Source organism: Triticum urartu, chromosome 4A (genome assembly GCF_056163025.1).
Source record: "Triticum urartu cultivar PI428250 chromosome 4A, HENAU_Tu73, whole genome shotgun sequence".
NCBI classification, from domain to species: domain Eukaryota; kingdom Viridiplantae; phylum Streptophyta; class Magnoliopsida; order Poales; family Poaceae; genus Triticum; species Triticum urartu.
In genome coordinates this window covers 450,366,370-450,380,191 of record NC_141876.1, presented here as the reverse complement: position 1 = coordinate 450,380,191, position 13,822 = coordinate 450,366,370, and the positions used below count along the sequence as shown (strand labels likewise).

The 13,822-nt window shown below is 53.8% G+C and overlaps 1 protein-coding gene across 1 annotated transcript in view; it reads left to right on the top strand.

Annotated features, from left to right (window-relative positions):
- Nucleotides 1–13,822, top strand: part of LOC125554806 (uncharacterized) — a 48,273-nt gene that overhangs the window by 18,591 nt on the left and 15,860 nt on the right. The window contains exons 2-3 of the mRNA XM_087520746.1: nt 630–862; nt 947–1,099. Coding sequence (XP_087376872.1) covers nt 630–862; nt 947–1,099 — 386 coding nt within the window. The remainder of the gene's footprint in view (nt 1–629; nt 863–946; nt 1,100–13,822) is intronic.

The following is a 13,822-nucleotide window of genomic DNA, read 5'->3' as shown; positions in this document are numbered from 1 at the left end:
CGCGCGCCACCGGATCCCCCTCTCCCAGCTCGACCACTGCCAAGACATGCGCCGCCGGGACCCCTCCCCCCACTACTGGCTGCTCATCTCTCTCTTCTCTCTCTCTCTCTTCTCTTCTCTCTCTCCCTCTCTTCTCTCTCTCCTCTCTTCTTTTCTTCTCCTCTCTTCTTTTCTTCTCTATTTCTTTGCTAAAAGGCGCGACGGACGACCAAAAGCGATGTGTGCTTTATTATTAGATAGAGATAGATGATATCTTATATATTATTATTAGTAGTATTATTATATTGTGATTATTATTACAATAATATATTTTTACGTATAGATACGTGCACTTATTTGAGAATGGAGGAAGTACGGTTGAATGGCAGGTGTCTAACCACGTCTCCACAAATGCACGTTTTGCTGTAACCACATTTTGCCATCGAACTTTCTTGGGACGGATCTAGTTGGAGAAACCCGGCCCTACATCCGAGTAGAGCCCGCTCAAAAAGAAAAAAACACGAGTAGAGCCGAGAGCAGAGCCATAGAGCAGTGGCCTGTGCACACGGAGCTACCGAGAGACCGAAGCAGGAAGCAAGTGAGGTGAGCGCAGGCGGACGAATGCGACGATGATGGTGTTGGCGGCCAAGTCCCGGCGGGCCGAAGGCGCTGCAGGTGCGCGAGGTCGAGGACCTCCCGGCGGCGGGGGAGGGTGAGGTGCTTGTCGGGGTGGCCGCCACCGGCGTCAATCACGACGACACGGTCCAGCGGCGGGGCCGGTACCCGTCGCCGGCCGGTGCCTCGCCCTACCCGGAGCTCGAGTGCTCTGACACCAATGTCACGCTCAGGGCCAACGACTCCCCGCACTGGGCCGTCAGTACCAGGCGCCCAGCGTGCCCCCATGGTGAATTTGGTGATGGCCACTGCTGCTCTGGACCTCACTTTTTTGCATATGCTCTTGCATTGCAGGTGTGCGCGCCGCTTACCGGCGGCGGGTATGCGGTGAAGGTGGTGGTTTCGGCGGGGCAGGTGCTCCCGGTGATGGAGGGGGTGTCACTGACTGACGCCGCCAGCTTGCCTGAGGTGGCTTGCACCGTCTGGTCCACCGTCTTCATTGTTGGGGAACGCAGTAATTTCAAAAAAATTCCTACGCACACGCAAGATCATGGTGATGCATAGCAACGAAAGGGGAGAGTGTCGTCCACGTACCCTCGTAGACCGTAAGCAGAAGCGTTATTACAACGCGGTTGATGAAGTCGTATGTCTTCACGATCGACCGATCCTAGTACTGAACGTACGACATCTCCGCGATATGCACACATTCAGCTCGGTGACGTCCCACGAACTCACGATCTAGTAGATCTTCGAGGGAGAGTTCCGTCAGCACGACGGCGTGATGACGGTGTTGATGAAGCTACCGACGCAGGGCTTTGCCTAAGCACTGCTACGATATGACCGAGGTGGATTATGGTGGAGGGGGGCACCGCACATGGCTAAAAGATCAATGATCAACTTGTGTATCTATTGGGTGCCCCCTCCCCCGTATATAAAGGAGTGGAGGAGGGGGAGGGCTGGCCCTCTCTATGGCGCGCCCTAGGGGAGTCCTACTCCCTCCGGGAGTAGGATCCCCCCCTTCCAAGTAGGAGTAGGAGAGGAAGGAAGGAGGTGAGAGGGAGGAAGGAAAGGGGGGCCGGCCCCCTTCCCAATTCGGATTGGGCTTGGGGGGGGGTGCATCTCCCTCTTTTCCCTTCCCTCTCCTCTATTCCACTAAGGCCCAATAAGGCCCATATACTCCCTGGCGAATTACCGTAACTCTCCGGTACCCCGATAAATACCCGAACCACTCAGAGCCTTACTGATGTCCGAATATAGCCTTCCAATATATCGATCTTTACGTCTCGAACATTTAAAGACTCCTCGTCATGTCCCTGATCTCATCCGGGACTCCGAACAACCTTCGATACATCAAAACACATAAACTCATAATACCGATCGTCACCGAACGTTAAGCGTGCGGACCCTACGGGTTCGAGAACTATGTAGACATGACCGAGAGTCATCTCCGGTCAATAACCAATAGCGGAACCTGGCTTCTCATATTGGTTCCTACATATTCTACAAAGATCTTTATCGGTCAAACCGCATAACAACATACATTGTTCCCTTTGTCATCGGTATGTTACTTGCCCGAGATTCGATCGTCGGTATCTCAATACCTAGTTCTATCTCGTTACCGGCTAGTCTCTTTACTTATTCCATAATGCATCATCCCACAACTAACTCATTAGTCACATTGCTTGCAAGGCTTATAGTGATGTGCATTACCGAGAGGGCCCAAAGATACCTCTTTGATAATCAAAGTGACAAATCCTAATCTCGATCTATGCCAACTCCACAAGTACCATTGGAGACACCTGTATAGCACCTTTATAATCACCCAGTTACGTTGTGACGTTTGGTAGCACACAAAGTGTTCCTCTGGTATTCGGGAGTTGCATAATCTCATAGTCAGAGGAACATGTATAAGTCATGAAGAAAGCAGTAGCAACAAACTAAACGATCATCGTGCTAAGCTAACGGAATGGGTCAAGTCAATAACATCATTCTCTAGTGATGTGATCCCATTAATCAAATGACAATTGATGTCTATGGCTAGGAAACTTAACCATCTTTTATTCAATGAGCTAGTCAAGTAGAGGCATACTAGTGACACTTTATTTGTCTATGTATTCACACATGTACTAAGTTTCCGGTTAATACAATTCTAGCATGAATAATAAACATTTATCATGATATAAGGAAATAAATAATAACTTTATAATTGCCTCGAGGCATATTTCCTTCAGTCTCCCACTTGCACTAGAGTCAATAATCTAGTTTACATCTTTATGTGATTAGTTCACATCTCCATGTGACTAATACCCAAAGGGTTTACTAGAGTCAATAATCTAGTTCACATCGCTATGTGATTAACACCCAAAGAGTGATCATGTTTTGCTTGTGAGAGAAGTTTAGTATACGGGTCTGCAACATCCGTATGTATTTCACAAATTTCTATGTCTACAATGCTCTGCACGGAGCTACTGTAGCTAATTGCTCCCACTTTCAATATGTATCCAGATCGAGACTTAGAGTCATCTAGATCGATGTAAAAATCTTGCATCGATATAACTCTTTATGACGAACTCTTTTATCACCTCCATAACCGAGAAATATTTCCTTAGTCATCTAAGGATAGTTTTGACCGTTGTCCAGTGATCTACTCCTAGATCACTATTGTACTCCCTTGCCAGAATCATGCTAAGGTATACAATAGGACTGGCAAACAACATACTTTATAGAACCTATGACTGAGGCATAGGGAATGACTTTTCATTCTCTTTCTATTTTCTGTTGTGGTCGGGTTTTGAGTCTTTACTCAACTTCACACCTTGCAACACAGGAAAGAACTCCTTCTTTGACTTTTCCATTTTGAACTATTTCAAAATCTTGTCAAGGTATGTATTCATTGAAAAAACTTATCAAGTGTCTTGATCTATCTCTATAGATCTTGATGCTCAATGTGTAAGCAGCTTCATCAAGGTCTTTCTTTGAAAACTCTTTTCAAACACTCCTTTATGCTTTCCAGAAAATTCTACATTATTTTCGATCAACAATATGTCATTCACATATACTTATCAGAAATGTTGTAGTGCTCCCACTCACTTTCTTGTAAATACAGGCTTCACCGCAAGTCTGTATAAAACCATATGCTTTGATCACTTTATCAAAGCATATATTCCAACTCCGAGATGCTTGCACCAGTCCATAGATGGATCGCTGGAGCTTGCTTACTTTGTTAGCACCTTTAGGATCAACAAAACCTTGTGGTTGCATCATATACAACTCTTCTTTAAGAACCATTAAGGAATGTAGTTTTTGACATCCATTTGCTAGATTTAATAAAATACGGCAACTGCTAACATGATTCGGACAGACTTTTAAGCATCGATACGAGTGAGAAAATCTCATTGTAGTCAACACCTTGAACTTGTCGACAACATTTTGCGACAATTCAAGCTTTGTAGATAGTAACACTACTATCAGCATCCCTCTTCCTCTTGAAGATCCATTTATTCTTAATGACTCACCGATCATCGGGCAAGTCAATCAAAGTCCATACTTTGTTCTCATACATGGATCCCATCTCAGATTTCATGGCCTCAAGCCATTTTGCGGAATCTGGGCTCATCATCGCTTCCTCATAGTTCGTAGGTTCGTCATGGTCTAGTAACATGACTTCCAGAAAGGATTACCGTACCACTCTGGTGCGGACCATACTCTGGTTGTCCTACGAGGTTCGGTAGTAACTTGATCTGAAGTTTCATGATCATCATCATTAGCTTCCTCACTGGTTGGTGTAGAGATCACTAGAACTGATTTTTGTGATGAACTACTTTCCAATTCGGGAGAAGGTACAATTACCTCATCAAGTTGTACATTCCTCCCACTCACTTCTTTCGAGAGAAACTTCTTCTCTAGGAAGGATCCACTCATAGCAACAAAGATATTTCCTTTCGGATCTGTGATGGAAGGTGTACCCAACAGTTTCTTTTGGGTATCCTATGAAGATGCACTTTTCCGATTTAGGTTTGTGCTTATCAGGCTGAAACTTTTTCACATAAGCATCACAACCCCAAACTTTAAGAAACGACAGCTTAGGTTTCTTGCCAAACCATAGTTCATACGGTGTCGTCTCAACGGATTAGACGGTGCCCTATTTAATGTGAATGTAATTGTCTCTAATGCATAACCTCAAAACGATAGTGATAAATTGGTAAGACACATCATAGATCGCACCATATCTAATAAAGTATGATTACGATGTTCGGACACACCATTACACTGTGGTGTTCCAGGTGGCATGAGTTCTGAAACTATTCCACATTGTTTCAAATGAAGACCAAACTCGTAACTCAAATATTCGTCTCCGTGATCAGATTGTAGAAACTTTATTTTCTTGTTACGATGATTTTCCACTTCACTTTGAAATTCTTTGAACTTTTCAAATGTTTCAGACTTATGTTTCATCAAGTAGATATACTCATATATGCTCAAATCATCTGTGAAGGTAAGAAAATAATATACTCGCCGCGAGCCTCAACACTCATCGGATCGCATACATCAGTATGTATTATTTCCAATAAATCAGTTGCTTGCTCCATTATTCCCGAGAACGAAGTCTTAGCCATCTTGCCCATGAGGCATGGTTCGCAAGCACCAAGTGATTCCAAAATCCCATTAGCATGGATTTTCTTCATGCGCTTTCCACCAATATGACCTAAACGGTAGTGCCACAAATATGTTGCACTATCATTATCAACTTTGTATCTTTTGGCACCAATATTATGAATATGTGTATCACTACGATCGAGATTTAACAAACCATTCACCTTGGGTGTATCACCTCAGAAAGTTTTATTCATGTAAACAGAATAACAATTATTCTTTGACTTAAATGAATAACCGTATTGCAATAATCATGATCCAATCATATTATGCTCAACGCAAACACCAAATAACATTTATTTTAGGTTTAACACTAATCCCGAAGGTAAAGGGAGCGTGCGATGGTGATCTTGTCAACCTTGGAATCACTTCCAACTCACATCATCACCTCGCCCTTAACTAGTCTCTGTTTATTTTGCAACTCCCATTTCGAGTTACTAATCTTAGCAACTGAACTAGTATCAAATACTGAGGGGTTTGCTATAAACTAGTAAAGTACACATCAGTTACATGTATATCAAATATACCTTTGTTCACTTTGCCATCGTTCTTATCTGCCAAGTATCTAGGGTAGTTCCACTTCCATTGACCATTACCTTTGCAGTAGAAGCAGTCAGTTTCAGGCTTGGGTCTAGCTTTGGGCTTCTTCATGGGAGTGGAAACTTGCTTGCCATTCTTCTTAAAGTTCCCTTTATTTCCCTTGCCCCTTTACTTGAAACTAGTGGTCTTGTCAACCATCAACACTTGATGCTTTTTCTTGATTTCTACCTTCGCCGATTTCAGCATCGCGAAGAGCTTTGGGAATTGTTTCTGTTATCCCTTTCATATTATAGTTCATCACGAAGTTCTAGTAACTTGGTGATAGTGACTAGAGAACTCTGTCAATCACTATCTTATTAGGAAGATTAACTCCCACTTGATTCAAGTGATTGTAGTACTCAGACATTCTGAGCACATGCTCACTCGTTGAGCTATTCTCCTCCATCTTGTAGACAAAGTACTGTCAGAGGTCTCATACCTCTTGACACGGGCATGATTATGAAATACCAATTTCGACTCTTAGAACATCTTATATGTTCCGTGGCGTTCAAAACATTTTTGAAGTCCCGGTTCTAAGCCGTAAAGCATGGTTGTCAGATTTCGGGTTTCGGCAGACCCTTGAGGTTCGAACACTGGGGTGCGCGCGGAGATTTCGCCTCCTACCTACCTGCTCCCCTCCGCCTCGCTAAGATCTAAGCTATGGGAAGAACGACACAAGAGACACATGGTTTATACTGGTTCAGGCCACCATTGTGGTGTAATACCCTACTCCAGTGTGTGGTGTGGTGGATTGCCTCTTGGGCTGATGATGATGAACAATACAAGGAAGAACAACCTCGCGAGGGTCTGTTCTTGGCTAGGGGGGACGAACTGCTAGGGGGAGTTCAATCACCCTTCTCCCTCTCTCGGATCTCGATCCTCCTTCCTACTATGGTGGCTAGTCCTATTTATAGAGGCCCTGGTCCTCTTCCCAAATATCGAGCGGGAAGGGAGCCAACAATGGCGGGCTAATTTGAAGGGGGACAGCTAGTACTAGCTATCCTGACAAAAGTAGTCTTCGCCTGCACAAAGCTCTAGTGGTGACGCCGTCTTGGGCTCCACAATAACCTCCGTCTTGCAGTCCTCCTGGTCATGGTCTTGTTGCACCGAAATGGCAACCTTTGCCTGATGCCTCGATACTCCATGGCTGCGCTTGCTCCCTTTGCACCAAAGAGGAAAGGAGGACACTGCGCGGGCTGGCGCCCGCCTGGTGCCTTTGGTCGTCATGGCTTGCGTCACGGGCACCTCGTGAGGTACCCCGCCTTGATCTCTCCGCCTCCTCGCGAGCCAGCTTGATGAGGCCGTGCCTAAGGAAGCTTCGTGTTGTCCGCCCCGCGAGGCTTGGCCCCTCGCGAGGGTCTTGGGTCTGTGTTGATGAAGATGGGCCGTGCTGGGCCCCCCTTTGAGCCACGCCGCAGACCGCAGGCAGGCAAGTCTGGGGACCCCCATTCCCAGAATGCTGACAGTAGCCACCGGGCCCAAGGCGCACCCGGACTTGGCCGTGCAGGGAGGCAGAAGGGCAAGGGCGAAGCGCCGCGGGCCCTAACAGCCTGCGGCCTTGGGCGCCGCGTGGCGGTTGATTGGACGTGGGCGGCACTGTTCCCCCACGCCCCCCTTATTTTGCGCCATGCTAGGCGGACTCGTAGTTGTACACAGCCGCTCCCCTTTCTGTCGCTCGAGCGCCCTCTGTCCTTCCTCCGCTCGAACTCCAGCTTCTGTTTTCAACCCAATCTCGAACTTTCCCCCCTTCTTCCCATCGCCATGGCTCCGACGAAGAAGGGAAGGGGGAAGTAACCCGTGCCTCCGCCTTGCCCGCCGCCGTTGGCGGCCCCCGCCGAGGGCTTGGGCAAGGTCAGCTCGGCTCTGGCCACTATCTTCAACGAATGCGGGAGGACGACGGCCTGGCCCGCGTCCCACTTCTCCATCGACAGGATAGTCACCGAGGTCCCGTATTTCGCCGACGCCCTGTGGGCGGGTCTGGTTCCTCCCTTTTCTAATTCCTTCAATGCCGTGCTTTCCCACTATCAGATCCACATGATGCATCTGGGTCCTGAATCCATCACCCTCCTTTCGGTCTTCGCCTTTGTTTGCGAGGCTATGATGGGCATCCTTCCTTCGGTTGCCATGCTGCGCCACTTCTTCTCGCTGCGCCTTGTCGACCCTACCCAATGCTGGGCGTGCGTGAGCTTCGTTGCCGCATCTGAGACAGCGGCCTCTGGGATTGACTTCAAGCTCCCTCTGCCCGCGGCTGGGTTCCGCGAGCGGTGGCTGTATGTGGATGCAGGGGTGCCCAGCCCCCTGCTATCGGAGCCAACTTCGCCTGCTGTCCCCAATTCGGGCTGGGGCCAAGAGACGCTTGAGAGCCCCCGGCTTGTCTTCGTCTGGCACCGCTTCGCGTTCCTGAGGTCGCTTGGCGTGACAGCGCCCAAGGTGGTGAAGGAGTTCCTGCTACGCCGCGTTGCTCCTCTCCAACGCCACTCCCGCCGGATGTGGGCCTTTAGCGGGCGCGATGATCGTATGAGGCTCCAGGAAGAGGACCTGACGCCTGAAGTGCTGAGGACAGCGCTCTTGACCCTGACTGGGGACCCCAACCCTGGCAGCATCCAGCAGGGAGGGGCCTTGCTGTACCTCTGCCAGAGCAGGGGCGATTTTGTGAAGCAGATGCCTATCTTTGATGAGTGGGGGTCGTGCCCTGCCGGCCTCCAGGGACCTCGCGAGAACCCAGTGATGGTGACTGCCCTTCCAGTCGGCCACGGCGACTCTTCCTCAAGCGGCGGAGCAGGGAGGCATGAGGCGCCAGAGGCCGAGGGGGCTCCCGGTGGGGTGACAGCGCAGGGCGATGCTCATGAGGGAGCGGCTCCTGGGGCCCGTGCCGCTGAGGCCGAGGGTGGCAAGCAGCTGCCCTCAGCGTCTGTGAATGAGGCCCCTGAGGCTCCAGCTGCTTCTCTTGGCGAGGCGATTGGCAGTGCGCATCAGGCGGGCGCCTCTGACGCAGATCGCCTTCACGCTCCGTCTTCGTCGCAGGTTGATCCCTGTGCCCAACTCTTGGGCCGCTTCCGCGTGGACTTTGAGGCCCTCCGGAAGAGAAGGGAGGCCCTGGGCGACGATTACCCTTGTCGCCTGCTGAAGCGTAGGAAGTACTTCGCCACTGATGAGTAAGCCTTCTCCTTTCCCAGCTCCCGATCCTTCTGTTGCTTTTACTGACCCTTGCTTCGCAGGCCCCTTCCAGCCGAGCTCGCGGAGACGGCTGAGATGCCGTCCCCCTTGGCTTCGCCCCCTCCACCGTCCTCAAGCGCTCCTAGCAGCAGAGCCCTTGTGGTGAGGGCGATCGGAGAGGCGAACCGTCCCGAGGCGCATCGTGGCCCTGCGCACCTCGCGATCCTCCTTCGCAGGCCTTCTCGTGGCATAGCCAGCCTGCTGTGGGCTTCTCGCCTGATTGTGGACTGCGATTGGCTGAGGCGCTCCCTGCGCTCTTCACCTGGGGACGGGCTGGCTCCAGGCCGGGCTTCTGGCATGGCGTGCCCGACCGTCGCGAGGGTGCCAGCCCCCAGCCCCCCTGCCCGGAGGGGGAGTGCTGATTCGTGGCCCCCGACGCTTGCTTGGGGCAGACGATGGTGTGGAAGACGTGCTCGAGCGCGCTCGGGAGCATCGCGCTCTCCGCCAAGGATACCTTCGAAGGGCGGCTGACGCGGTAAGCCTGCTTGGTGAGGAGCTTGCTGATGAAGACGCGCGCCTTGAGGCCAAGGGCCTGCGCCTGGCTGCAGAGAGGCGCGAGCTGGAGGGTGCCATCGCCCTTGCACGCCGTCAGCGCGATCTTGACGACGTAGAGGCCAAGGCGTCGCTGGTGGCCTCTTGGGAGGCCCGATCTTGGGCCGCCGAGGAGGCCCGGGAAGCTGACCGGCGGCGAACGGCGGCGAAGGAGCGGGCTCGGGAGCTCCTGGCCTGGTGCCACTCACTGGAGGAGCAGGTGGAGCTGTGCGAGGCAGCCCTCGCGTCGATGAAGGTTGCCTCTGGCGACTCAGCTGAGTTCCAGAAGCGTGAGGAGGCGCTGACGCTGGAAGCCGCCGAACGTTCCCGCGAGTACGAGCGTCTGGAGACGAGGGAGCGCTTGGTGATGCAGGCGGAGGATGATGGTCGCTGCACAGGAAGCCCATGTCCTGGAGGAGGTCGGACACCGGGTGGCGATGGCGCATTTGAACCTCGAGCACGAGTTCGAAGAGAAGCTGGGGTTGATCCAGGCCGAGGCTGAAGGCAGGACTGCTGCCTTGAGGGCCAAGCTGGAGGAGGCGACGCGGCGGGCCGATGCTTTACGGGCCGCCCTTGAGGTGGCGCAAGGTGAGTTAACCACCTCCCAGGCCAAGGTGCTCCTTCTCCGCCAGCGGGTGGAGGAGGCTGAGGTCGTTACACGCCAGAATGCGGACGAGATACGTCACCGGCGGATCCTGGAGCATGAGCACGGCCCCATGCTCACCACGCTCCGGGAGAGAGCCAACGCAGCCTTGGGAAACATCTGCGAGGCGGTTGTTGGCGAGCCGCACGCAGTCAACTACGCTGGCAATCTTCAGTTCTTCACTGACGTGGTGACGCAGCTGGAGGCGCGGTCGGTCAGGGCTGACAGGTTGGTGGAGGAGATGAGCCGCGCCCTGCTCGGGCGCGCCTTTTCTCGCGTCTTCAGCCATCTCCGGAACATGGATCCCCACTTTGATTTCGACGCCGCCATCGCCCCAGTCCCCCAGGCCATCCGAGACGATCTGGCGCACTGGGTGGAAGACAATGTGGATGCTCTTATCAGGGCCTTCGCTTCAGACAACGACGGCGTGATCATGGCTGCCGACGAGGGCGGTGTGGTGAACGGCCCGGACGCCGCTGGCGGCGACGGGGACAGCGATGGCGAGTTCAGCGACGCCAGCAACGGCTCGGGTGGTGCTCCAGAGGACGCATTGGGGGATTTATCCGACTGATTGTGCATCGTTCTTACTTCCTTACCCTGCATGAATAGAACTCAGGTTTTGGCCTGATGGCGGTGAGAGCATTTTGGAGGGGGAGCCCCTTATGTAAAACTTGTGTTCATCGTATTAGTAGACGCTACATTGCCCATGCGCCCGCGCCAAGTGGTTGGCTTAAGCGACGCGCTGGTCGGCTAGTTTACCTTTGTCCCGTGCTGGCCCTGAGGTAGCCCGTGGGAGGCTGCGATGTCTTGAGTGTTCCCTGATTGAATCCGTAGGATCTGCAGTAAAACACCCTCCTGAGAGGACGCGGCGGCGACAGTCTGGGCTGCACGCAAGCTAGGCCTGACCCGGCTCGCGAGGGGCTCACGAGGGGAGGCAGCTGAGGTGAAGTGGTAACTAAAACGCGAGAAATTGCTCGAACGAGACTAAGCACCCCTTCCCCGAACACACGCAAATCTAAATTCGAATCCAACTTGAATCCAGCGGGGGAAAGCGACAACCAAAGGGAAAAGCAATGAAAGCAGACAAAAGGCCGCGTCCGGCACCTAATCTAGTCTTGGACGTCTTCTCACCAGCGCGGAGCTAAGTGCTGCCACTGGGCGTGGGAGGGAGCCCCAGGGCCTGAGGCCGGCACCCCTGAGACTCCGGGGCGTGTACAGCCCCACTCATTATTACGTGAGAGTGTCACGGGGCGGCGAGCTTCATAGGCACTGGGCCTTCTTCATAGGTACCGGCCTTGCTTCATATGGCCAGACGAGGGCCCCGCCTTGCGCCACACTCTAGTGCCATCAACAACGACCGGAAACCAGGACATCGTCGATGGGGTAGAGCGGTCGCCAGCGGTTCCCCCGATGACCACGGGTCCTTCGCCAGGGGCAGGCCCTGAGGCACCTCCCCAGCGGAGGGCCTACCTCCTGAGAACACCTTGCTCCGAATGCCGCGGTGGTGATGTCGGATCTCGGCCCCTCTCCTGCAGCCCCCTGCGCCCTCCTCCCGAGGGGTAGGAGACTGTGGGAGCGGGGCAACTGCTCGTTGTGGCGACCTGCACCTCCTGCGATCCATGGTTAGCGTATGCCTGCTCCTGAAGAATTAGCGGTACCCGATAATCGTTGCCTCCAGCGTGCCCAGTGGGACTGTCCCGGGACTCCTGGAAGGGCTCAGCTTCTAGCGCCTCGTCCCCCCAGCTTGGGCTGAGGGGCGAGCCTTGTTCGCCCTCGTGAGGGTGTCCTTAGTCCATCATGAGGGGCACGTATTCTTCTGGTGCCGTCATCCTGAAGGCTGTGCCGTGGTGCTCCGCGAGCCACGCAGCTCTGCTTGACGCGCCCACCGTGGGGTGGTAGCGCGGCTGTCCACTGGGGCCGTGGGTCGCGTCGCGCCCTCCTTCTTCGCGGACCGGGAGCGGGGGCAGTGCCGCCGCCGGTCCGGTACTGACAGCGTCGCTGGCGTTGGAGTAGATTTGGAGCCCGCGGGCGCGCGCGGAGCCCCCGCGCGGGCCGCCCTGGGCTTGAGATGGGAGCTGGGTGCAGAAGGGGTGAGCCCCCGAGGCGGCAAAGCCCAGGAGCTCTGCCACCCGCTCCACCAGCACGTCGCGGCCGCCCTCCAGCAGCCTGCACTACAGCAGCTCTCGGGCCACCGTGAGCGCGGCTCTTGAGTTCGCCTGCTCCCGGCGGGTGTATGGTGTCGTGGTCGCGGCGTGATTGGAGGCCCTTGCTGCCGACCGCGCCTGCCGCGGTGTGAGAGCTGTCGAAGCCTGTCCGCGTCGCCCGCGGCCCGCAGCGCCCTGCGGACCGCGTGCTGCCTGGGGCATGGGGTCGCCCGAGGCGAGCGGCTCTGCGCGGGCGGGCCACGCCACCCATGGATCCGGGTTGCCCGCCTGGTCGACGGACATGGCGATGACGACGCGACGGAGCGCGAAGCGGTAGAAGGTGGATTCCGGCGCACCCCTACCTGGCGCGCCAAATGTCCGATTTCGGGTTCCGGCAGACCCTTGAGGTTCGAACACTGGGTGCGCGTGGAGATTTCGCCTCCTACCTACCTGCTCCCCTCCGCCTCGCTAAGATCTAAGCTATGGGAAGAACGACACAAGAGACACAGGGTTTATAATGGTTCGGGCCACCATTGTGGTGTAATACCCTACTCCAGTGTGTGGTGTGGTGGATTGCCTCTTGGGGTGATGATGATGAACAATACAAGGAAGAATAGCCTCGCGAGGGTCTATTCTTGGCTGGGGGGGATGAACTGCTAGGGGGAGTTCAGTCACCCTTCTCCCTCTCTCGGATCTTGATCCTCCTTCCTACTATGGTGGCTAGTCCTATTTATAGAGGCCCTGGTCCTCTTCCCAAATATCGAGCGGGAAGGGAGCCAACAATGGCGGGCTAATTTGAAGGGGGACAGCTAGTACTAGCTATCCTGACAAAAGTAGTCTTCGCCTGCACAAAGCTCTGGTGGTGACACCGTCTTGGGCTCCACAATGACCTCCATCTTGTAGTCCTCCTGGTCTTGGTCTTGTTGCACCGAAATGGCAACCTTTGCCTGATGCCTCGGTACTCTGCGGCTGCGCTTGCTCCCTTTGCACCAAAGAGGAAAGGAGGACACTGCGCGGGCTGGCGCCCGCCTGGCGCCTTTGGTCATCATGGCTTGCGTCACGGGCACCTCGTGAGGTACCCCGCCTTGATCTCTCCGCCTACTCGCGAGCCAGCCTGATGAGGCCGTGCCTGAGGAAGCTCCGTGTCATCCGCCCCGCGAGGCTTGGCCCCTCGCGAGGGTCTTGGGGTCTGTGTTGATGAAGATGGGCCGTGCTGGGCCCCCCTTTGAGCCACGCCGCAGGCCGCAGGCAGGCAAGTCTGGGGACCCCCGTTCCCAGAATGCCGACAATGGTGCACTAAACTATCAAGTAGTCATCATACCGAGCTTGTCAAAAACGTTCATAACGTCTGCATCTGCTCCTGCAATAGTTCTGTTACCTAGCGGTGCATTAAGACATAATTTTCGGTGCAACAATGGGGATAAACCTTAGATCACGGACCTAGTCCGTATCATTGCTACTA